The following is a 26,161-nucleotide window of genomic DNA, read 5'->3' on the forward strand; positions in this document are numbered from 1 at the left end:
AATGATCAGTTTTTCTTTTTTGTATACCTTCTAAAATTGCTTTATAATATTGTTTTAAGTATCACATGTTACAAAACAGCTTTACTTTTTAGCTCTTCTTTTTCAGTGTCCTGTACTAAGCTTCCCTATTTTTCCATATATATGCATATATTTATTATAATTTTATACATATGAAGAAGTCCCTTGATATTTTGATTTGTATTGATAAAAGTACCAAGGGGCCATATTTATTTTATACCTGAATTTTGTGGGTTTGCTTCTAATGTTCTTTCATTGCATGTTTAGACTGCTTTTGATTTAAGGTAGGTATTTTTATTATATTGAAGCAAAAATTTTCTGTTTCATTTTTTTAGTGTTTTTTTATCATGAATAAGTATTAGGTTTTTGTCAAAGGCTTACCTGTCTGCTGATAAAATCATATTGTATTTTTATTTATATGCTATATCATGTTCATAGCTTTTCAGATATTGTTTAAGTCTTGCATGCCAAATTTAAAGGCAGCTTTGACACGGTGAATAATTTTTTGAATGTCTTCTGTCAGACAATATTTTATTTGGTAATTTTGTCTATATTCATTATAAAAGAATCTACATCATGTTCATAGCATTGTTTTAAAACATTCATATTCTATTATTTTTCTGCTTTTCTGCAATAGTTGTTTAATATGTTACGTTTCAATTTCCGTGGAATTCTATAGTTTTTCATCATGTTATTTTTATTTCAGTCTAGTTTTATTGCATCAAAGTCCTGAAGTATATGTAATTCCAGCCTTGTTTTTAATTGGAAAGAATATTTCCCATTTCTCCATTTTTGTTTTTTATTTTCTATCTGTTAATTCCAACATATTAATTAAGCAATGCAAATGTGAATTCTTTATTATTAATTTGTTTATTTGATTTGTCATCTTCTAATAACGACATATTGAAGTCCCATGCTATTATTATACTTTTTGACTATGCTCGTATTTTGGTTTATATTTCTTTGATATGTTAACTGACATTCTTTAGTGCATATGCATTAAAACTGTTACATATTTGTTATTTATGTTTTCTTTCATTATTTTCTAAATCCAATTTCACTTTATCAGTATCAGATGCTGCAACTGACACTCCTGCTTTCTTTTTAACTTGTAATTAGTTGTATAAGAGGGATCTATATAGACTCTCAAATTTTATCTATGTTTTTTTGCATCAAATGCATTTTCTGTATCCTACATATTGATAGATTTTGTTTATGAACATATTCTACAACTCCTAGCACTGTGCCTCATTGCTTAAGCACAGTGCTTGGCATATAGTATACAATTAATAAATGCTTCTTGACTGATCCTGGAACGAGAGGGCACCCACTTGGGAGAGAGGGAAGTTGCTGCATCTCCCCATTGTTCTGCCTTCTAAGCGTGGGTATCACCCAATGCTGGGTGTAGACTCTTCTCTTTCTACCTTTTCTTCCTTGGTATTTCATATGTTGCCATGGCTTTCATTTTCACCTCCTCAAACCTTCCAGATCTATAAATCCAGTCTCAATATCTCTTGAGCTCCAGTCCCATTCTTAATTGTCTGCTGGATATCTTCACCTGGGGGTCCTGCTGTCACTTCAAACTTATCATGTCCAAATACCTCCCTTGGTATCTCAACTCCTCCAAAGAATCTTCATTTGATCCTATCCATCTAGAGTCTCCTAAACTCCTAGAAAGAACTATCCCATCTCTTTTCCTTAGCATCCCCTTCTTCTTCAACCTCTAGTGGTTTTGTTGCTGTACTGAAACTATTCTCTCCAAGGTCTACTTTAATTGAAAAATCCACTAGCCTGTCATCAATTCTCACTCTTCTTGGCCTCACTGCAACAGGACGCTATTGACCATTTTCTCTGCCAGGATGCTCTCCTTGCCAGATTCCATGACAATGCTCTCTTCTCCCTCTACCAATTTGGCCACTCTTTTTATGATTCATCAATCTGCTCGAATCCTCCTGCCATAGGTATCTTCCAGAGTGGTCCTTTCTCTCTCTCTCTCTCTCTCTCTCTCTCAAGAGAGAGACCGCTATGGTCTCTTTCTTGATGATTTCATCTGCTTCCCAGAGTTCAATTCTCATTTTCCTTCAGGTCACTCTCAAAACTGTTTATTCATCCTTAGGTCTAGCCTTGGAATGCCAGTCTCACCTTTCTAATGGACTTATGGACATCTTACCTGAATCTCTCATCAAACACCTCAAACTTACCATGTTCCAAAAATCAACTCATCATCTTCTCTCCTAAACCTGTCCTTCCTCCAAATTTCCCTAGTTTACATTCCCCAAATTTCAGTTCTTTCAGGTTTCTTACATATTTTATGCAGTCTCTGGTCAAGTCAAACCTACCTTCTTGCTTTTCTTCACACACAACATTCCCTCACCTTTGTACCTTTGTTCAGGCTGTTCCCTATGTCTGGAATACATGCCTTCTCTTCTGCCTGTTAGAATCTCTAGCTTCCTTCAAATTTCAGCCCAAGCACCATCTTCTATGTAAGGTTTTTCTTGTGCTTCTGCCCCATCCTGAAATTACTCTAATGGGGGAAATTAGCAGTCTCCCTGATCAGCTGGACTGGGACACTTTCCATGTTATCTTTACCATGTGCTATGGTCTCAAAATCCTTAACATAACCCCCAGTAGCCAGGACACATGGGAATACATATATGTGTCTTAGCATGTGGCCCACTGGAAGGATCTTAGCCTCAAGGGAAGCATCTGATCCAAATTGGAGCAGTTCCTTGATTACCCATGCCTAGTATTTATTTATTTATTATTACACTGCTTAGAATTTAGTTATTATTTATTAGACATTCATTTGCCTATTGTATGTATTGTTTGCTTCAATAGAATACAAACTCCTTGAGGAAAGGGAAAATTTCATGCAACCCTGGCATTATTCTTGACTCTTCCCTCTGTCTCTGTCTCTCCCTGTCTCTATCTCTGTCTTCCTTTCTGTCTGTTTCTCTGTCTCCCCCTTTCTCTCTGTCTCTCTATCTCTCTCCCTTTCTCTCTATCTCTTTGTCTCTGTCTCTCTCACATTGCCCATACCTACTCAGTTGCCAGGTCCCAATATTCTACCTCCACAGTCTCTTCCTCTTCAGGCCCTTCCTCTCCCTACCCACTGCCAGACTCCTTGTTTAGATCCTCATTATCTCTCATCTGCATTCTTATTATAATAGCCTTCTTAGGGGCAGCTAGGTGGCACAGTGGATAGAGCACTGGCCCTGGAGTCAGGAATACCTGAGTTCAAATCCAGCCTCAGACACTTAACACTTACTAGCTGTGTGACCCTGGGCAAGTCACTTAACCCCAATTGCCTCACTAAAAAAAAAAATAGCCTTCTTAGTGATCTTCCTGCCTCTGCTTCTCCCCCTCTCCAATGCAGCCTTCACATTACTACCTGAGCACCTTTCCCAGTGCACAGTTATGTAACTAAACATCACCCATCTACACAGACCCCTTCCCTGTTTTGTCTCAAATAAATATAGACTCCTGATCTTGTCATTTGAAGCTCTCTCCCATTTGGCTCTAGTTGACCTTACTTCTAATGCCCTCTCTCTGCTATTTGTTTCCAATTTATCCTGTATATAGCTTGTCTGTACATAGATTGTTTTGTGTTGTCTTCCCCACTGAACTCCTTCAAGACAGGATCTGTCTTTTGCCATGTTGCATCTCTGATACTTAGAATAGTGCCTGGCCCATAGTAGGGGCTTAATAAATGTTTACTGACTTTTCAACCTTATCTCACATGGTCTTCCTTTATACCTCCTCCACAAACTGTGCTACTCCCCATCCCACATTCTTGTTCTGCCCTCTCCTGGCCTTTACTTACTCTGTCTTTCCAGACTCAGAATATGCTCAACTCATGTGATGATTGAAGCCCCTTCCCCTTCCTTCAAAGCCTCATTACACACTACCTGCTCTGTGAAGCCTTCCTTGGCCTCTGCCATCTTTGGTGAAAGTAGTTTTTCCTTCCTCAAATTTCTCATAGCACCCTCCTTGGCTTCTACACCAGTCTCTCTTACATCTTGACCATTTGCAAATATGCACATTACCCTTTTTTGATTTTTGAAGGTGAGGACTGTTGTTTTTTCTTCTTTATATTAACAGCACCAAGCACAGAGCCTTGCTTAGCAAACATTTGTTGAATTGAGAGGGGATACTGGGGAACCAAGGGGGACATTGGAGAAAGAAAGGAAGGCACTGAGGGAGAGAATGGACACTGGTGATGGATGGAAACACTGGAGAGATGGGGAAACTGAAGGAGATGGGGAAAACTGGAGTGAAAGGGAACTCTGTGGAAGACATGAAGATTGGGGTGAATTCGATGTTAAGGAAAGAGGAGACACTGGAGAGGGGAAAGGGAAACCTTGAAAAGATAAGGTTGGGAATATCTAGGAGAGCCCCAGTAGTTAATTAACTGATGTCATCTTGGAGTGAGGTCACTAGAAGAGCAGCCCAAGAGTCGTTCCTCAGCCACTAATTATTTTTATCAATGACCTGGACTTGACACAATGCTAGAAGAAGTAGCTAATAAGCTAGACTGTAGAACCATGCTCCAAGAAGATTCCAGGAACCCAGAAGGATCTGCAGAATTAAATAAGAGGAAAATGACTACAATAATCCCGAAGATTTGTCCATTCATTCATGGCAGGACTCCTTCCATGGATGCAGGTTACAACCCATCCCTTAGTGGGTTTACAAGTGCCCATGACCAACATATCTGTTACCTGGTGGCCAACCTTTCAATGATCTTGTAAGCCACACTCAGCTAGGCAGGTGCCCAGATAATAGACTGGGATTTTCTAGCTAATAGCACACCAGAGTTTGTACTCCACTAGCAGGACCTTTGAGGACCCAAGGTTCATATCACAACAAAGCACTGAAGGAATTCTTTATTTGGGGAATATAATATTTAATAGGGATAAGAGTAAAGTTCCATACTTGGATTGAAAAAGAAATATCAGCTGTATAAGTACTGGTTGGGGAGGCATTGCTGAATGAATGGATGGATTAGATGGATGATGAATAATTTGTATAGAGGTTTGAATGCATTTTAAGCTCATGTAGCCAAAAAAAAAAGCTAGCACAATATCTGACGTTAACAGTACTTCTTTCAGAACATGTTATTTCGGGGCAGGGAATGTTCCCATCAGGTAGTGTATTGCGATTCTCCTGTAACACAGCAGATAGTATTTAATTCTTTATAAACAAAACATACATCACCCTACCACCCACTTGGTGGTATCTTTTATACATTCGGCCAGATTGGGTCCTCCAGATACTTGTCCATTACTCCTGGGCCTGTCCAGGATGTCTTCCTAGCTTAGTAGGAACTGAGAGAACTTGTGCTGTCTTACTAACAGCCTTTGGGAGTCTGGAGATGCCTCCATATCATGAGGAGCCACCAGCGGGTGACCTGGAGGAAAGAGTGCAGCCTTATGTTGTCTTCATTAAAGAGCAGTATCCAGAGCAAGGGACAGCCATCCTGCTGAGATCCCCAATCTGTTACATGGGATCCTAGATTTAGGGACTGATCATGACCTCAGGGGTCATATAGTTTAACTCCTTCATTTTATAGAAGGGAAACAAAGGCACAAGGAGGAAATTACTTGCCCAAGGTCACACAGGTAAGACACAGAAGAGCCAGGATTTGAACCCAGGTCCTTTGCCTCCAAATCCCAGAAACCTTTTCAATGTTGTATTCAATCCTGGGGCCATCTTTTGTAAAGGACATTAACAAATTGGGCTAGGTCCAAGAAAGGACCTAGGATAAGAGGACTGGAGACTGTCATAGAAAAACCATTTGAAGGAGCTAAGGGTACTTAGCCTGGAGATAGGGCATATTTAGGAGGGACATGGGGCCATCTTCAAGCATGAGATTGACGAATACCTGCTCCATTTGACCACTTACAGAGGGAGTAGGAGAAGAGCAGGGCCATCATTTCGAGGGAAATTTCCATTCACTGAAAAGAAAAATCCCCAACAGACTGAGCCATCCCAAAGTAGAAGGCTTCACTGGCTCAGAAGGAGCTCAGTTCCTCATCCCCGGGGGTCTTCAAGTGGAGGTAGATGGTCACTTCTGGGAATAGCGGAGAGAGGATTCCTGCTCAGGTAAACGGCCTTCCGAAGGGTGTGCCTGTTCCAAGACTCAAGGATTCCTGTGATGCTGCAATCAGGTGCCCTGAGGAGAGAGGACCGGATGAGGGATACAGGGGACAGTGAGGGAATGCTAGGGGGAGAGCTAGGGGCCACTGATGAGGGACGGCATTGCTGCTCGGGTGTAGGTTGCATTAGATGCCCTCAAAGATCTCTTCTAGCTCTAAGATGCTGTGATCCTGTTATTCTGGGAGGGACATCATGGGGAAGGAAGAGGAAGAAAACCTGAAGGACACTTCAGGGAGACTGACCAGGAACACATAGGACATAGGTCTCAGAAACATGGAAGTGACTGAATATTTATATGGAAGCCATGAAGTCCTAGGAGTGGTTGGTTCCTGACCAGTTCAAACACAGGTGCCATACTCATCCAACCTCAAGCCAGAATCTTCTTGAAGTTTGGGATTTCTTTGTCCAGGTCTTCCCCAGACTGGCCTCACCATCCAACAACTGCCAGCATTGGAGGCTCAACAGCTGAAGAGGAATATTACATGTGGAGGAGGGAAGTGGATGGGGGAAGTCTGAGAGGAGTGGCAGAGTAGCAGAGTTAAGGGAGAGTGGGGAGATGGAGAGCAGGACCCCAAAGGACCACTTCTCTGATTCTAGTCAGGACCACAGGAGAGACCTCTATAGGTGCAAGGTGAGGATTTCATGAGATTAAGACCTACAAGGGAGCTAAGAGATCCAGCCTTTGTTTGATAGATAGGGATTCTGAGAGCCAGAGAGGGGAAAGGACTTGCCTGGGGTCACACAGGTAGTCGGTGATAGAACCGGAACTAGAACTCAGGGCTCCTGACTCCAAGTCCAGTGCTTCTTTCCGCTATCCCTATTCTGTTACCTTCTCCTTTTGTCTCTGCCACATCTCAGAGAGATGAAGTTTCCCTCCCAAGACACTATCCTCATGTCACAGAAGGGGGAGAGGGATTTAGAGCTGGAAGGACTCTTAGGGAGTCTAACACTTTTTTTTGTTTTATGGTGAGGCAATTGGAGTTAAGTGACTTGCCCAGGGTCACACAGCTAGTAAGTGTCAAGTGTCTGAGGCTGGATTTGAACTCAGGTCCTCCTGAATCCAGGGCTGGTGCTTTTTCCACTGCACCACCTAGCTGCCCCTAACACTCATTTTATAGGCAGAGAAACTAAGGTTCGGTGAGGAAAAGGGAATGGCCCAAAATCACACAGTGAGTTGATGTCAGAGATGAGACCCAACACCCATTTGTATACATGCATGTGCTGAACAATGTCTCAGGCTGGCTTGTGTGTATGTGTTGGGGATTGGGGAGAGCTAGAAAAACATATGAAGCCAAGCAAAGAAAGAGTTTAGAATCAAAAGGATAATAAGACTTGAAAGTGGAAGAAACCCAAGAGCTACAACCTTTCTGAGGTTCAGAGAGAGAAGTCAACTCACCCAGGTTAAGATGGTAAGTTAGTGACTAAGGCAGGATTCAAACTTAGATCCTGTGATCCCAAGTCCATTGTCCTTTCCACTATGCCCATAGACATCAGGGACACCACTGCTAGGGGCTTCTCTTCCCATCTACAGCCTCCCCAGTTGTTTCCTTTCCTCGAGGAACTGGTTTCTATAACAGGGGTACAAAGTACCCTGAACCCGCTCCTTTCAGGGCCAGGGTATCAGCTCAACCAAAGGCAGCCTGAGGGCTCCTTCCCTAGCCCAGATGCCCCTACCCGGTCCCATTGGACCCACAGACCTGCTGGTCCAAGTCCTGGGTTCATCAGCAGTTCTTGCCCCCACTGTTGGCCTTCTTGCCCACTAAGGTCACATAGGGCAACCCCACAAGCCATTCATCCCGAGGCCAGTAGTGGATTTCCAGAGAGTTATCCTGCATTTCATACCGGCCTTCCAGAAGGACTAAGGTATCCACTACGTACGGGAACACCATGCTGATAAAGATGTGCCTAGAGAAAAAGGTAAAAGAAGTGAGGGCATCCCCAAACCTCTATGAATTCACTGCTTCATGAAGACCACCCCCCCATCCCACAGGACTTCCTCCAAAATGTCATATCCCCAGATCTTCCTTATTTCTCCTGGAACCCCTGAAACCTCATAAACTCACCTTTCTCCCAGCCTCTCCAGGAAGCCCCCTCTCTGCCCATTACCAGGGACACTTCTATATTTACAACCTTTCAGATTGCCCGGGCCTCACATGGGACCCCAGTTTGACCCTCACCAGAAGCTGTGCAAGTAGGCAAAACTGATCCGTTGCCAGAAACTGCAGAACAGCCGGTCACATATCCAGGTGGACACAGCCAACAACCACCACATCACAGACACCGTGATCATATGATTCACTTTGGTGTATTTCCTGGGGACCATAAGGAGAGTAGGCCATAGAAAGTCAACTCCCAGAATGGAACCTCCCCCAACCAAAGGTAAAGGCCTAGGGTGGGGGGACTTCCAGCAGAAGGACAGAACTCCTAGGTGCAGGAAGATGACTCGCCTGGGAGCACGCGTCAGCATCTGGGTCTCTGCACGGGTTTGTTTGTCTATGTGTCTGAAGGGATGGGGAGGAGAGGGGCATGTGTCTGTCTGCTTGTCTATTTCTTCACTGTCATCTATAAAATGATGAAATGACCTCTAGGACCCTTCCAACTTAAAATCCTTTGATCCTATTAACGCTGCTGGGCTTTGAAGAGGTCTTTGTCTCTGTGTTGGTAGATGGACAAGGTGGGGGAATTTCTGGGGCTGGGGTCTCAATGTGCACAGTTGTAGCCACTCCTTTCCCGCCCTTCCTCCTTCATTCCTCGACACCCCACCCCCCATTCCTCCCCTAGTCATCTGGCTGGTTGGACCAGGCTTCACTCACTTCTTATACTCTTTTCTCACAAAGTAGCAAATGTGCAGTGCGATGGAGTTGAGCACGTAGGCATTGACAATTGGCTTTAGGAAAGCCAGGAAGGTGATGGAGATGGTGATACACAGGACCATGCAAGTGAAGTGTGACCTGTAGCCCAGAGGAAGAGGAGGGATGAGGCCAGGCAGGGCAGAGGGCAAAGGCCCAGGCTGGCCACCCCCCTTTATACCTGTCATTCTTCAAGAAAGCAGGAAAGTAGCAGCGAGGGAACCAGATACAATAGCACGTTGCCAGCAGCCAGAGGATGGCCAACTCATCCAGGATCTGCCCCAAGAAACTCAGCGTCATGTGGAAATACACAGAGAACAGACCTAGAACCAACAAGATTCAGAGGTCGGGCCTCAAAGAAGCCTTTCCTGATTCCATTCTTTTTCCCCTCCGCCCCAATGGGATCAATAATTCCTATTCACTGGGAGGGTGGGGTCTGGGAATGCTTCCATACTTGCCAGATCCATAATATTAGTAAGATCACAGGACTTAGAGCTTATAGCTGGAAGGGACCTTAGATATCACCTGGTCCAAACTCATTGGACAAATTGTGAAACTGAGATCCAGAAAAGGAAAAAGTCACCAAGGCAATTAATGGCAATGTTGGGATTTGAATACAGGTCTTCTACTTCAATTCCAGGTTTATTTCTGTTACAAATAGCCAAGCATTGCCAGCCTGGTTCCAGGGACTCAAGGACTAGAGAAACACTGACCCATTGACTCCAGATCCTGGGAAGCTCTGACCTATGGGGAACCAACAGCTGGAGTGATACCGACAAGGTTATGTCAGGGCCAGAGAGATATGGGCTGGAGACTTCAGGGTCAGGGGAGATACTCACTATGGGACCCCGGGATAAAGGAGATGCTAATCAGAGGATGCCAAAGCCAGGGAGACACTGATCAGTACTAGAGAGATTATAGCCAGGGGACCCCTGTGTCGGGGAAACATTAAAAAGGGGATCCTGGGACTAGGGAGACACTGATCAGAAGATCCTATAACCAGGGAGATGGCTGGAGTATCCAAGGGGCAGGACTGACATACCTACTAATATGAAGAGGACCCAGGGTAGTTGCACGATGAGAGAACGTTTCTGGGCATAAGGATGCAAGAGGTACATCATGAGAGGCCCAATGATGAAAAAGGAGACATTGCTGGTCTGTGAAATTACAACCATGGCCAAGGTCAGGTGGGGAGGCACAACCCCCAAGTCCTTCCACTCACCTATCACGCAAAACAGGAATTTGGCTATCAAGCTGCCAGTTATGTTCCAAATCATTAGTTGCAAACCCATCCATCAATCTATTAGCAGGTCTGGCACTGCATCCCATCGAATTTTCAGACTCCAAGAGGAGGCATCAGTGGTTCACAGTGGTTCAATGTCACCATGACAGGAGACTTCCATGGAGGGCCTTGGGGACCTGGGCTGGGCCCCATCCTGTTTAATGTTGTTGGTTTTTTAAGGGTTAATAAGCTCCTCTTTTTTTCCTTGAAGAAGCAAGCTGCCCTGTCCCACTTCCTTTTTTTTTTTTTTTTTTTTTTTGGTGAGGCAATTGGGGTTAGGTGATTTACCCAGGGTCACACAGCTAGTAAGTGTCAAGTATCTGAGGCTGGATTTGAACTCAGGTCCTCATGAATCCAGGGCCTGTGCTTTATCCACTGCTCCACCTAGCTGCCCCCTGTCCCACTTCCAAGGCCAGCTGCAAGGAGTGTGCTGTCCAAATGTCCTTCATTGTAATCTCTTTATACCAATGGGAAATGACTTAGAATCAGAGCCTACTTGACTGACAAGAGGAAATGGTCAAAGAAAAACTTCAGAGAGTTATCCTGCATCTCATAATGTATCCACTACATACAGGAACACCATGCTGATAAAGATGTGCCTAGTTCTCTGTCAGAGAAAACTATCAGTTTTCTGTTGCCTCTCCCTGCCATAGTTTGTAATAATAATAAAACTTTTTTTTTTACCTGATTTGTACTTTGTTGTAGGTGGCATAGTAGATAGAGGACCAGATCTGGAGTCCCAAAGACCTGAGTTTCAAATCCAGACTCAGACACTAAACTAGTTGTGTGATCCTGGGCAAGTCACTTAACTTCTGTCTGCCTCAGTTTCCTCATCTGTAAAATGGTGATAATTACAGCACCTACATCACAGGGTTATTGTGAGGATCAAATGAGATAATTGTAAAGCACTTAGCACAGAATGTGGTATGTAATGAGCACTATATAAATACTAGGTGTTGTTGTTTTCCCCACGAAGGGATATTATTTAATGTCAGGCTAGAACAGCGAGCTAGATTTAAACAGATAAAACTGAATAGAGTTAAATGTCAGGTCTTACGTACAAAATACCAGTAAGTATAGGATGAGGGATATATGGTTAGAGAGTAGTTTGTCTGAAAAAAATCCAAGAGTTTTAGTGGAACACAAACTTTATGTGAATTAACAGCATGATGTTAAATCCAAAAAGACTAATGTGACCCTAGGCTGCCTTAAGAGGCACTGGGTTTCCAGGAATAAAGACGTAGTAGTTCCTCTGTCTTTTGTCCTGGAGAGCTTTCAGAGGAGGACAGTACCCATGATGGTGAAGGGCTTTTAGTCGCATTATATGATGATCAGTTGAAAGGCCTGGACTACTGTGCCCTGGGGGAGAGAAGACGTGCACACAAAGGTTCTGTTCAAGTGTCTGAAGGCTTGTGGTGAGGAGGAAAGATTAGACTTGTCCTGTTTGGCCCCAGAGGGTAGAACCAGGAGCTATGGGTAGAAGTTGAAGTGAGGCACATTTAGACTTGCCATCAGGAAACATTTCCTAACAGTTATACTGACTAAAATTGGAATGGGCTGTCTCTAGAACACATGGGTTCCTCTTCTTGGAGGTCTTCAAGCAGAGACCAGAGGGCTCCTTCTTGTTGTTGTTGAGTTGTTTTTCAGCTGTGTCTGATTCTCTGTGACCCCATTTGAGGTTTTCTTGGCAAAGATACCGGAATGGTTTGCCATTTCCTTCTTCAGTTCATTTTATAGATGAGGAAACAGGGGCAAAAAGAGCTAAGTGACTTGCCCAGGGTCACACAGCTAAGAAGTGTCTGAGGCCAGATTTGAACTTGGAAAAATAAATCTTCCTGACTCCAGGCCTGGCACTTTATCCACTGCACCACCTACCTAGCCACTGGGTACTTGTTCAGTTTGTTTAAACAGGTATTCCTTTCAGGTATGGGCTGGACTAGATACGGCTGCTAAGGTCCCTTCCAATGCAAATTCTGTAATCCCAGGAATAATTTGTCCTCTCCCAGCCTCAGTTTCTCTATCTGTAAGAAGGACACAAGAATATTTGCACTACCTTAGCTCACAGGCTATTGTGTTGTAATGAAAGAGCTTTGTGAACCTTAAAGCATTGTGGAATAAACAATTCTTATATGAATTCCTTGGACCCAGAACCCCATGAAACAGATAAAAATGCAAAACACCCCTTAGTCCTGTCTAAACTCTTCTCACTTCTTCAGTGATAGTGACAGACAATGTGGTGGGTGGTGCTAAGAACCACACAGTTCTTGGGTTTTCTACAAATTTTAATTTTTTTTTTGCAGGGCAATGAGGATTAAGTGATTTGCCCAGGATCACACAGCTAGTAAGTGTCAAGTGTCTGAGGCTGGATTTGAACTCAGGTCCTCCTGAATCCAGGGCCGGTGCTTTATCCACTGCCATCTAGCTGCCCCTACAAATTTTAATTTTCCTGGTATAATTAATGTGAGATTTTTATCTAGGGGCCCAGGAGGAGACATGCTTCTGGAGGAACTGAGCCACACATGTATTGCCATTTTCTGTGTCAGCAGAACCCAAGGACAAAGAGAAGCTATAGTCAAGTGGAAGGCTCCCTTTTCGGTTCTTATTGAGAAGGCTGATAAAGAAGCTGATGGCTTTGGTATCATTGGGTGCCCCATCAAGGAACACTGCTCATGTCATCAAGAATAAGCCAAAAGAGCATGTAGAAGAAAGTCAGCCTATCTGCCAGGATCTATTACAGAAGATGGAGAAATAGAGAAAAGCTATGAAGAATTTGGCAACAATATCTGAGCCCTGTCACCACATTAAATATTTGGTAACTTGAATGAATAAGTAGATAAGGGGTGTGTGTTTGAAAATGGTTCAGGTTAGGGGCAGCTGGGTGGTGCAGTGGATAGAACACCAGCCCTGGAGTCAGGAGTACCTGAGTTCAAATCCGACCTCAGACGCTTAACACTTATTAGCTGTGTGACCCTGGGCAAGTCACTTAACCCCAATTGCCTCATTAAAAAAAAAAAACAAAAACAAATAAAAGAAAAAAAAGAAAACGGTTCAGGTTAACAAAGCCTTGTAAAATACTTGAGAAGGTTTATGCCTATGTGTTATGAATACTTCTCTCAAGAAGAAAGTCTGGGGACACTGAGAGTTGTCATACAACTTCCCAAGGTCACACAACAAGCATGTGTGGTTTTCTTAACTCATGAAGCCAAGTCTTTATCTATTAACAATTCAGTTTAAATAATTAGCTACCTATGTACATCTTAGGGCAGCTAGGTGACTCAGTAAATAGAGTGCCAGGCCTGGAATCAGGAAGACTCATTTTCCTGAGTTCAAATCTGGCCTCAGACACTTAATTGCTGTGTGACCCTAGGCAAGTCACTTCACCCTCATCAGTAAAATGACCTGGAGAAGGAAATGGCAAACCACTCCACTATCTGTACCAAGAAAACCCCAAAGGGGGTCATGGAGAGTTGTAATTGACTGGAAAAACTGAATGACAACAACAAATAACCAAGGCCAAGAGTTAATTAACTGATCCTAAGTCACACGGTATCTAAGGAAGGATGCAAACTCAGTTTTTCCTTACTCCAAGATGAGCACTCTCTCCACTGAGCCACCTAGCTACCTCATAGACAAGAACCAGAACTGGCTGCAAGTATTTTTAGAGTGACAATGATGGAACCACTTCTTTTGGACTCTATCCCCACAGTACCCAAGGTACTATGGAAAGCTGTGCAAATGGCACTCAAAAGGCCCATGATGAGATTTGGAAGAGCGACTGGATTTTATCAGATACATTCAGAAGACATCCATGCTGGAGGAAATATGACTTAAAAGTCACTCGAGGACTGAATTTCAAGATATCTCAAAGAAGGGCAGAATTTGAAAGACCAGCAAAAACACCAAGATGCTAGCCCACAGAAAAGGATAACTCAGAAGATGGCAACTACCAATCCATATTCCCACTTTCTCATTTCTAGACTATCTTTTTTGAGAATGATCTATGGAGGCATCAAGGGCATCCTTGATGAAAACATGAGAATGAACCAGATGAGATAAACTTTTGCAGATAACTTTCTACAACAGATTGCAACTAGCCAAGAAGTGTACACAACACAGGATGCAGCTATTTATTTTTTGTGGGTTGCCAGAAAGCTTTTGGACTGGTGGCATAAAACAGAGCTTTAAAAGTCTTTTCTCAAGCAAACTAACTTCTCGATTACACTGAAATCAGGTAGGATTGTATGGCAAAGAGAAATCTGGTGACAAATCATGTCTCCTGCCTGTAAGGCACTAAAATTCTGGATATACTATCTAAAATCTAATGAGTGGTCGCCAATAAATTATAAGCTTTAGCAAGAGTATTTAAGTGTTTAAGTATTTATTAAAGAGCATTAGGATCAGAGAGAAAGGTAAAAATCTATTTCTAAGAGACCCCATCATCCGACCTGCCATGGTGAGGTCAGGAACCAAAAGAGGAAAAAGCCCACTGCCAGCGTCCACTTCCTACTTTGTGTCCTCCTCCCAGAAATGGGAGGCTCCTCAAGTTGCTTGGCTGGTAGCCTTGATAGTACCCATGAGCAAACATCACTTCCTGACGCCAAGGAACTTGACCACATGGTTTGCCCTCAGATGCCTTCTCCTCATGTTGGAGCTTTCCTACAGTAGCTCTCCAGCAGGTGGCGTCATTCTAATCATTACATGCCTCTTGACAGATGGTTAATGTACTAGATGCCCCAAATGACTCAGGTTTTCTGACGTGGCCAAGGGTGTACATTTGTTTTTGTTTAGCCATGTTTATTTGTCACAAGGGAGGGAATTTAATTTTTTGGGTGAAGGGTCAGTTATGGGGGAAGAGAGAGAGGAATCAGGATGGTGATGACTAAAAAAAGGAAAGAAAGAAATCAAACCTTTGAAAAACTGTACCAAAGAGAGCAGAAGGAAGTTCAGAGATGCAAACCAGCAAGACCATTTTGGAACCTACTGTGTTAAATTTATTATATTAAAAAAAAAGAAAAAAACCACCTTTATGGCCTAAGATTCAAGATTTCTTAAATAATACTTTTTCAGCTCTTCTTTAATTGCTTTTGTCAAGTTTGTAATAATATTAAAAAAATGGTTTAAATACATTTCATGACAGATTTGACCACAAAGATAGTTTTATTTAATATCTGTTGACTTCCAACATCAAGTGAGGTGGTTGCTGCTGTTTGTCTTTTGTTCTTTCAGGGGACCATGACATTAGGAGGTGATGTCATGACTTGCAGTGAATTGGATTTAAATGAGGGAGGGTTGGGCAAAGTCACCAACCCCACTCTCTTCTCCAGAACCATCTAAGTCCAGTGGCAAGATATACATCAGGACAACTGGAGATGGCCTGTGTGCAATAGAAGACCTTGGCCTTTTTAAGCTAAGGCCTTTCATGGGTCTCAGTTTGCCTGAGGCCACACCCACTCATTGATTAAGGCTATGTAGTAAAGAGGCAGAGAAAGCCTCTTTGACCTAGTCAAAAAGAAAATAAATAAATAACTCTGGTTCTCATTGATTGACCAACATTAGGTCCTAGCCCAGGCCTCACTTGGCCATTATTTGGCCTCTTGATGGCTCAGAGTGGACATAAATAGCAATTGTTTCCATTTTGGCCAGAAAACCTGAGGGTATCTCCATCCCTCAGTCTATTTATTTATTTGTTTGTTTGTTTGTTTATTTATTTATTTTCTTTTTGACTACGTAAAAGAGGACTTTTTCTGCCTCATTTCTTACCTAGCCTTAATCAAATGAGGTATAAAATAATTATGTCCATGAAAAATATTCCTCAGTGTCAAGGAGAATATCATTCTCTGAGTTTAAATTTAAAAAGCATTGTCTTTTGATGAGAAGAATCTCCAAGTACTACTATTTAGTGATGATATCAGATGAACTGAACCAGGTCCCATGAAGCATGAAGCTTTACCAATGAAATTCATAATCATTTGAATGGTATCATTCTAACCATCCATAGTGGAAAAACAAAGTGGATGAAAGCTACATGCATACCTCCCGTTTTATGACACAAAGCACATTGAGTTAGTCCATTACGACTCAGATCTCAGAAAGATACTACTAATGAATAATGAGTTGGGTTTAGATTGACTAGAAAGAGATCAGGCTGGATAGGAATAGCTGATCACTTTTAGTAATCTCAGGGTGCTTGCTGCCACAAAAAACTCATCTCCTTAACCATAATTTGTTTCTGGTGACTGACTGTGAGCAGTGGAATGCCATGATCTCAGAAGGATCACATTTAGAGGCTTTCCAAAGGTCAATAAAAAGATGCATAGTGGGCTTAAGCATACTGCATTATGCTTCCAATGAAGATGTGTCATTAAGAACACGTATTTATGGGGCAGCTAGGTGGCACAGTGGATAAAGCACTGGCCTTGGATTCAGGAGGACCTGAGGTCAAATCCAGCCTCAGACATTTGACACTTAACTAGCTGTGTGACCTTGGGCAAGTCACTTAACCCTCATTGCCCGCAAAAAAAAAAAAAAAAGAACATGTATTTATGATCAAACCAGATGAAAGTTGAGGAAACATACTTTCCTCCTTTCTCCTTTCCTTTAAGAGGTCTATGGGTACAGACCATTGCATATACTGTCAGATTCGGTCACTGTGTGAGATTTTGTCAGATTGTTCACACAAGTTGGTTGTTTTTCATGTAACTGGCTTTCTTTAGGGAGTAAGGCAGGGTGAATAGGTAGAAAGGCAGGCATATTTGGAAGTATAAAAATAAAAGGTATCAATAAAATAATGATTTAAATAGGATAATTAAATTATAATACTCATGACCAAAAAAAAAGAGGTGGGTTGGTTATTTAGTGAGACCAAGAGATACCAAGAGATAACAGATGGGCAGCCCGAGCACTGCATTGGTATCCACAGAATTTGGAAGAACAAGAGGAAGCCCTACCAATGCATTGGGTAAATCATCAATGAAGTACTTATGAAAAAATGCAGACAAGAATCCCACAGGATGAGATGTGAATGGGTTGGGATCTATATCAGTAGAAGAAGCAGAGGCATCCATGAGATCCTATGTCTAACAGAGTATTATGTGCCAAGGTCTGTGGGAGCCCAACTCTGTTTAGAGATGAACAATCCACAGTTTCCTACCTCTGGAAGTTCATAGTCCCAGAATCCCATAGGAGGCCTGGGTATAGTCAGTGTTGGAGAAGGCCAAAGGACAGGCTCACCCAGAGGGTGGGTGCTCAGGAAGGTTTCCTGGAGGACTGGGCAATCCTAGCCATCTTCAGAGGCCAGCTCAAGCTCCACCCTGGTCAAGACCTCATCTGCAGTCCTATTTTGAATTCTGAGGCCACATTTTAAGAAGAATATTGAAAATCTGGAGAGAATAAACCACATGGGTAAAAGTACCAGAGACTATGCCAAACTAGGATTAATTGAAGGAACTGGAAATAATAGTAGCACTTGCTAGGTGCTAAACACTTCATAGAAATTATCTCATTTCATCTTCACAACAACCTGGGAGATAGGTGCAATTATTATCCCCATTTTACAGTTGAGGAAACTGAGGCAGATGGAGTTAACTAATTGACTTGCCCAACTAGTGTCAGAGGCTAGATTTGAACTCAGGTCTTCCTAACTCTCCAGGGCCAACATTCTATCTGCTGAGCCACCTAGCTACCCCCTTTGGTGGCAGCTGGGAATATTCATCTTGGACTGGATTGGAGAGCTGTCACAAAGAAGGATTAGGCTTGTTGTGCTTAGTCCCAGAGGGTGGAATTAGCTACGGTGTTTCCCAGTGGAAGATTTTACTTCCTACCAGGGCTATCCCAAAAGGGAATGGGTGTCCTCAGGAGGTTGAGAGTTCTCTCTCACTGGAAGCAGTCCAGTGGAACATGGATGAGTACTTGTTGGGAACGTTGCCAGGAAATTCCTGCGGTTCTTCCTGACTCGAGAGCAAGGACTGCCTTTTGCCTTTCTTTGTATCCCCAGCTTGGCACAGTGCCTGGCACACAGTTGACACTTTATAAATGCTTGTTGACTGACTGACCCCTGGGTATCTTGCCCCCCTCCACCTTCTTAGATCTTGTCCATGTGATCACAGATAGTCATAGATGTAGAGCTGAGCTTAGACCTCAGAGGTCATCTAGTTCATCTCATTTGACAAATGAAGTAGCTGACATCCGGAAAAGTTAAGTGACTTACTCAAGACCACTTAGCTAGGAAGTGACAGAGCTGAGATTGAAACTTGGGTCTTCTGTGTGACCCTGGCAAGTCACTTAACCCCCATTGCCCCACAAAAAAAAGAAAGAAAAAAAAGAAACTTGGGTCTTTCCACTGAACCAACACTGCTTCTTATTGTTTAATACAACCCCTGTTTAGGTTAGAATAAACCTGACATCAGATTGAATAGGTCCTTGATTTTTTTTTTAATTATTCCAAAGTCTTATCAGTGGGTCATCTCTCCATCATGCTGTCAGGTCCCAGACTCAGCACCCTGGTTCTTCTGCTCTGTCTTCCCCCAGCCTGCCCTGACTCAAGGCTGAAGGTAGAAATGGAGCTGCAGAACTGCCTCAAAGTGGAATAAGCTGTCTTGATACGTAGTGAACCCCCTGACTTCAAATAGAGGTTAGATAGGAATATGGTAGAGGGACTTGCTGCATGGGTATGTGTTGGACAGCTAGGTGGTGCAGTGGATAGAATGCTAGACCTTGAGTCAAGAAGACTTAAATTCGAATCTACCCTCAGACACTTAAGTAGCTTGTGACCCTGGCAAGTCACTTAACCCTGTTTGCCTCGGTTTCCTCATGTGTAAAATGAGCTGGAGAAGGAAGCAGTAAACTACTCCAGTTTTTTGTTGTTGTTGTTTTGGGTTTGTTTTTTGGTTTGTTTTTGTTTTTGTTTTTTTGCTGAGAAACCCCCAAATTGGGTCAACCAAGAACCATACATGACTGAAATGACTGAACAACAACAATGGGTTGGACCTGGATTCTGGTGCTATCTCTGCCATTAATTTGCTGTGTGATCTTGAGCAACCCCCTTTCCTTCTCTGGATCAAAATTCCTTCCTCTGTAACCTGAGAGGACTTAATTGTCTCTAACATTGTTTCTGGCTCTAAATACTGAATTCCTATTCTGCCTCTGAGATTCCTTCTGGCTATGAGATTCCTAGCTTCTTCAGCTTCTCAGACTGAGCAGGGCTGGGCTTCTCTCTTACCAGCCCTGCCCCCCACTCCACCCCTGGCAGCAATGCCAGTGTGTAGAGGGCCTCTCCACCAAGAATGACTAGCATCTATGGCCAAAGGGCTATAAAACCATGCATACTCTTTGACCTAGTAATACCAGTACTAGGTTGGTATCCAAAAAGAGATTTTAAAAAAAGTTGAATTCAAAACTGAGGAGATGCCCATTAATTGGGGAATGGCTGAAAAATTGTGGGATGAGATTATGATGGAACACTATTGTTCTATAAGAAATGATGAGCAGGATGCTATCAGAAAAACCTGGAAAGACTAACATGAGCTGATGCAAAGTGAAATGTACTGTATACAAAATAACAGCAATATTGTAAGATGATCTGCTGTGAATGACTTAGTTATTTTCAGCAATATAATGATCCAAGACAACCCTAAAGGACTTATGAAAAATACAATCCATCTCTACAGAAAGAACTAATGGTGTCTGAATACAGATTGAAGCATAATTATTTTAGTTCTTTTTTCTAAAGTTTTTTTGTCTGTTTTCTTTCACAACCTGACTAATGTGGAAATGTTTTGCATGACTACACATGTATAACTTTTATTGAATTGCTTGAGTTCTTAAGGGGGGTGGGGAGGGAGGGAAGAAGAGAATTTGGAACACAAAGTTTTAAAAATCGATGTTAAAATTTGTTTTTACATGTAATTTGGGAAAAATAAAATTCTAAATAAATGGGGAAAAAAGAATGACTACTGTCTGAAAAGTGTCTGAGCTGCTGAGAAACATAGGGAAGAGAGCATCTGAGCAGGAAGGCCCATCCAGCAGCCTTGGGATCTCAGATTTGTGATGCTATTAGACTTCACTGGGGAATGTCCTAAACCAGACTCCATAGTCTCAGATTTACATCTGGAGTGGACCACACCCTGATGCTCAAACTTAAGTGGTTTATGGACAGATGTTTCTCAAGACTGACATTCAAGGTCCTTTGTCACCCTAGTCCTACCACCTTATAACTCTTCTCTCACCCAGTCCCCTCACACTATAGGTTTAGCCAGGCCTCCCTCCCCAATTTTTCTCAGGTTCTGTCCCCCCATCTAGAACACCTCTATCCTTACTGATTCATAGGATCATATGATTTAGTGCTAGAAGTGACCTTAAGAAACTATCTAGCTGGGGCAGCTAGGTGGTGCAGTGGATAGAGCACCGGCCCTGGATTCAGGAGGACCTGAGTTCAAATCCAGCCTCAGACACTTAACACTTACTAGCTGTGTGACCCTGGGCAAGTCACTTAACCCCAATTGCCCTGCAAAAAAAAAATAAGAAAGAAAGAAAGAAAGAAAGAAAGAAAGAAAGAAAGAAAGAAAGAAAGAAAGAAAAAAGAAACTATCTAGTCCAAGCACTTTATTTTATAAATAGGTAAACTGAGACCCAGAATGGAGAAATGACTTGTCCAAGGTCACATTGTAAATAAGTACAAAATTGGATTTTGAATTTAGGTCCTCTAATCCAACTCTAGACTCCTTTCTATTAAGCAATGCTGCCTTTAAGAGCTGAAAGAGGGGCAGCTAGGTGGCGCAGTGGATAGAGCACCGGCCCTGGAATCAGGAGGACCTGAGTTCAAATCCATCCTCAGACACTTAACACTTACTAACTGTGTGACCCTGGGCAAGTCACTTAACCCCAATTGCCACAGGAAAAAAAAGAGCTGAAAGAGAAAGCCCTCACCAGTAAGGTCAACCTTCCATCCACAGTCTTCTTGAAAAGGCTCAGTGAGAGGGACAGCCCAGTTCACTGTGAGGCAGCCCTGATTGTTAACAATTTCCCCATAACTGTCCCTATTCATCCCTTCCACTCCTGGTTCTGCCTTTTGTGGCTACACAGAATGGCACATCATCTTCTCCTCTCCAGATTTCACCAGTTTTTCAAGTTCTTCCTCCTCCAGGAAGGCTTTTCTGACCACTCCACCTCCCTGTGACCTATCCCTCCCTAACTGAGCCCTTCCTGAGCCCTGCCCCTGGACACCAGCCTAACAAACATGTATCTCCAGGTTGCCTAGGATGAAGAGTATGGTTGGCTTCATGCTACCCATTCCCACTATTAGGGATACAGCTCATGCTATCACCAAGCTCTGTCCTATCCTCTACAACGTTGAGGACAAGGGAAGAACTGAAAGTGGGAGGAGGCAGGAGAGGAGAGACAGCCAGAGGCCACAGAGGAGAGTTAATTAATAGATGCTCTGCTTCCTCTTAAACTTTCCATTTTAAAAGCCCTTGCCTTGACAACCCTGTGAAAGTAATGTAAGTTCTCTATAGAGGGGAAATGAGGCCCAGAGAGGAAGTGATGTGTCCAAGATCACCCAGCTAGACTAGACTGAGGAGCCAGATCCTAGAATCAGGACTCCCAAGTTTCCTGACATCCAACTAGCCCTACGGTGTCTCCACTACAACCTCCAGGAACAAAGAGGACTGAGGCAAAAGGTTAAAGGTTTTGGAGGTTTTCCCAAAGACTAGAGATAATAATAAATGACAATTCTAAGGGCATCCCTGTGCTCTGCCAGTGGATGGTAAGTGATTTTGATAGCTCCAGGGTAGAGCTAACAGAGGTCTATGGTAAGCACTAGGCCTAAGGGACCATCATCTATCCTGACCCAAAAGACTGGAAAAGAAATTTCTCTCTATGTAACTGAATCTCCTTGTGAGTGACTGCATCAACTCCACCCCAAGCCCCTGGCGTCTCTCAGCCTCAACAATCTTTACCCAATCCCTATTTGTTCCTTTCTGGACTCATAAAACTCATAAAATGTTGGAAACAGAAGGGATCAGACTCAATGGTCTCTAATGAAAAACCCAAATAAGTAAAATCTAATAAAATAAAATTTAAAAATTAAATAAAAATCACATTTTGTGATTTTATGATTCCAGGATCAGAGAGAGAAAGGGATTTGCCTAAAGTCAATAAATGGAAGAGATGGGATTGGAATTGGGGCTTCCTAATCCCATTTTAGTATTTTTCCCATATCACCTTCTCCCACACCCAGCTCAATGCCCCCCTCATACTCATTGCTTCCCAGGTACCCCTAGGACAGAAGCACTCAAGAAACCCAGGTCAGATTAGGATGCCCCAGAGCCTCATCCAGAGAGATTCTTAGGACACAAGTTCCAAACTTTCTGTGGGAGTAGCATCCTGAGCCCCCACCCTTGCTCCAGGTTCTCTAACCTGGCCTGGCACCAGAGTGATTCACCACCCCCAGCCTCACCGTGTTGTAGAACTCAGCTACCAGATTTGAGTGCTGGAAGTTGCTTTCACACCAATCGACCTCGGAGCTCTGATACGAGAATATGCTGGCCATGTCTCTGCTGGGTTGCCTTTGGCCATGGAGGAAGGAGCAGGTGAGTCTCTTACAGGTGAGCAGTCAGGGAGGAACCCATTGGGAGGGACCAAAGGAGGCGGGCAAGGATGGAAACCTGGGCTTGACAGACATTAAGAAGAAAAACCTGATCTTCTGGCTCCATCCTGATTATACCAATATCTCAGAACCTAGCAGCTCTAGACTATGGGATCTCACTATGGATCCAGTCAGGAATCAGGAGCAGGTAGTCACATAAGCAGCAAGGGGAGGTAGAAAGGGGATTCACTTCTCAGATAGAGTCATAGAATCTGAGGTTTTTATTAGAGCTGGAAGGGACCTTAAATACCTTCTATTCCAGTCCCAGCCTACTGAAGCCCAGAGAAGCGGCTTTCTCTCCATGGTCATTATTTTCTATATGTTCTGCATATATTTGTCTGTGTTCATGTTATTTCTCCCCAACAGAATGGAAGCTTCTTGAAAAGCGAGACTTGATGTTGTCTTGATCTCCAGTGTTCAGCACAGGGCCTGACACATGGTAGATGTTAAATAAACACTTTTTGAAACAAGACTGGTCAAAACAAACAAACCAACCTCGGAACTGAATACTGCAAAATAACACCCTTCAAGCTTGGCCCCAAGGAAGATGTGAGAATTCAAGGCCCTCCCTGCTTTGCAAAGGTGAAAGACCGACTGCAGGGGTGGAAACCAGCGTTTAATGTCAGACTTGGTTCATGTGCTCATTTTGCTGAGCTGTTTCTTTATTCTTTGTTATAAGGAATGAATAGCTTTCTATAGGAGAGAGAGAGAGAAAGAGAGAGAGAGATCTGGGCAGAGGGTGGGGAAGCCTAAAGAAAGAGAATAGGTTAGCTAAGGCCACCGAGGTAGTAAGGGACAGATCAAGAATTCGAACCCAGGGGTCTCTAACTTAAAATGCAATTCTCCTTCTTCCAGGAGAGACTCTTGCACCTGACCCTTGCTTAATAATACTCCCTCACAACTGGCTGGCTGTGGGCATGGAATAGCTCTTCTACAATCTATCCTCTGTGTTCTTCCTTTCTCAGTGTTCTCCATCTTCAAAGAATAAATAATCTTGTTGCCTGGAAACCTTCCCCAGGAATGTAACCCTAGTTGGGCAACTCGTGGCTGCTTCTGGGGTTAAAAAGTGCTTTGGGGGGGCAGCTAGGTAACAGCGGATAAAGCACCGGCCCTGGCTTCAGGAGGACCTGAGTTCAAATCCGGCATTTGACACTTTACTAGTTGTGTGACCCTGGGTAAGTCACTTAACCCTCATTGTCCCACACACACAAAAATTTTTTTAAGTGCTTTGAAGGGGCAGCTAGGTGGCACAGTGGATAAAGCACTGGCCTTAGATTCAGGAAGATCTGAGTTTGAATCTGGCCTCAGACACTTGACACTTACTAGCTGGGTGACCCTGGGCAAGTCACTTAATCCCCATTGCCCTGCAAAAAACCCAAAAAAACCCAAAAAATGTGCTTTGAGGTTTATCTATTGAGCCCTTTGAGATTCTTCAGTATATTAAAGTACTAAGATACCTTGAAATCCTAGGGTCACAGGATTTTGAGTTGGATGAGACCTTAGAAATCATTTTTCCTCCCACCCTCATTTTACAGAGTAAGTGGCTTGGGATTGAAGTTTACCTAGAGTATGCCAAGTGTATGGAGATTCTTATAAGGAGAGAAGGTCTAATGCTAGACCATCTTCCCTGCCCAGTCCCAAATGCTCCTTGTTCCTTGAAGAAAGAAGGTACCTCTCCCCACTTTCCACAGTACTGCTGACCTGAGTCATCTCCTGCCAGGCTAGACTCCCAGCCTGGAGAGGAGAGGTTGGTGGTTGCAGAACCTACTACACCAGATGGTTTGGCCTTAAGAGTCACCACTGCTCTGGGGAACTTTGATGACTTTGGTGTGGGTGCCATTCTTGGCAATCTCAATCTAGTTTAGGCATTCTTGTTAATCTCAAGTCTAGTGTGGGGATCTCCAAGAATTTATAGGACTTCTAGAAGGGGACATTTCAAAGAATCTAGAACACTGAGGGATTATTTAATACACTGGGGGCACTGAAGAAGACCTCTTTTAACTTCAGGAAACTTCTCTGAAAAAATGATTCTGTGACCTAGATAATGTCTAAGCTCCCTTTCAGTTGTATACACTATGATCCGCGAGCCCTCAGAATAAGATCTTAGAATCTTTCTGGGGCTGGCATTGGGCACAGCCTGTTGCACAAGATACTGTGTCTGCTCGGCAGAGAGGGGGTGTAGATGAAGGATTTCTTCCCTTGCCCCAGGCCTCAGCTATTTGCCAATCTGCTTGGTAAGTGATTTCTCCCCTAGGATGGGGGCCCCACCCTGGACATGATAGGAACAGAGAGATATCTCCTAATCCCTAGATTTCAGGTGGCATTTTTTTCTGCATTGATCCAGTTAGCCTCCCTTGTCCCATTCCAGCAACCCCTAAGGCTTCCTGGGCCCTTCTTCTAAAACCCAACTCTACCTACCCTGAGATGGGACTGGTGAACTCCATCTTTTACTGAAAGGGGTGCTGAGGGCTTTCCTGAGGCACTGTGAGGCAGTAGGAAGAGAATTGGCATTAGGTTCATGAGGGTCTGGCTGGGAGTCCCGGTTTTGTCATCCACCTCTTAGACCCTGTGCAAACCACTTTTCTCTGGGCCTAAAATTTCCTTCTTTGGAAAATAAGGAAGTTGGACTAAATAAAGTAGCAGTAAGATATAATGGAAAGAGCTTGGAATTTGGCACTGAAAGACCTGAATTCAAGTGGTGACTTCAAATTGCTAGCTTTGTGACCTTTGAAAAATCTTTTTTCCATTCTAGGTTTGAAGCTGGCCATTTGTAAAAATGGGTTGTCCAGGGACAGCTAGGTGGTACAGTGGATAAAACAGTGGCCCTGGATTCAGGAGGACCTGAGTTCAAATGTGACCTCAGACACTTGACACTTACTAGCTGTGTGACCCTGGGCAAGTCACTTAACCCTCATTGCCCTACCAAAAAACAAAAAACAAAAAACAAAAAAATGGGTTGTCCGTGGTCTCTAAGACACTTCCAGCTCTGACACTGCACTCCTCCCCAAAAAGTTTAACCCAATTTCCACCAAAGGAACCCTGAACAGTGATCCCTATGGTTAAATTTATGTTAGGGCAGGCTCCCAAACCTGTCTCTCCTTCTTAAGGAGCTGGGGCTCTGACTTGGCAGGAGCTCAGCCAGCCTGAAGAGATCACCTGAGCCAACAGCACTAGGGAATGATAGTGAAAGGCACCTTCTTCCTTCAAAGA

General features: G+C 43.3%; 1 protein-coding gene across 1 annotated transcript; it reads right to left on the reverse strand.

Moving 5' to 3' along the window:
- Positions 1–6,169: 6,169 nt before the first annotated feature.
- ACER1 (alkaline ceramidase 1) lies at positions 6,170–22,855 on the reverse strand. Its single transcript, XM_043979715.1, has 7 exons — positions 22,763–22,855; positions 10,069–10,183; positions 9,208–9,349; positions 8,991–9,128; positions 8,355–8,489; positions 7,875–8,082; positions 6,170–6,193 (listed from the first exon to the last, which is right to left on the reverse strand). The coding sequence occupies exons 1-6, from the start codon at positions 22,853–22,855 to the stop codon at positions 7,899–7,901; spliced, it is 807 nt and encodes a 268-aa protein (XP_043835650.1). The 3' UTR covers positions 6,170–6,193; positions 7,875–7,898.
- Between the last annotated feature and the right edge of the window lie 3,306 nt (positions 22,856–26,161).

This window comes from Dromiciops gliroides, chromosome 1, assembly GCF_019393635.1.
Source record: "Dromiciops gliroides isolate mDroGli1 chromosome 1, mDroGli1.pri, whole genome shotgun sequence".
NCBI classification, from domain to species: Eukaryota; Metazoa; Chordata; class Mammalia; order Microbiotheria; family Microbiotheriidae; genus Dromiciops; species Dromiciops gliroides.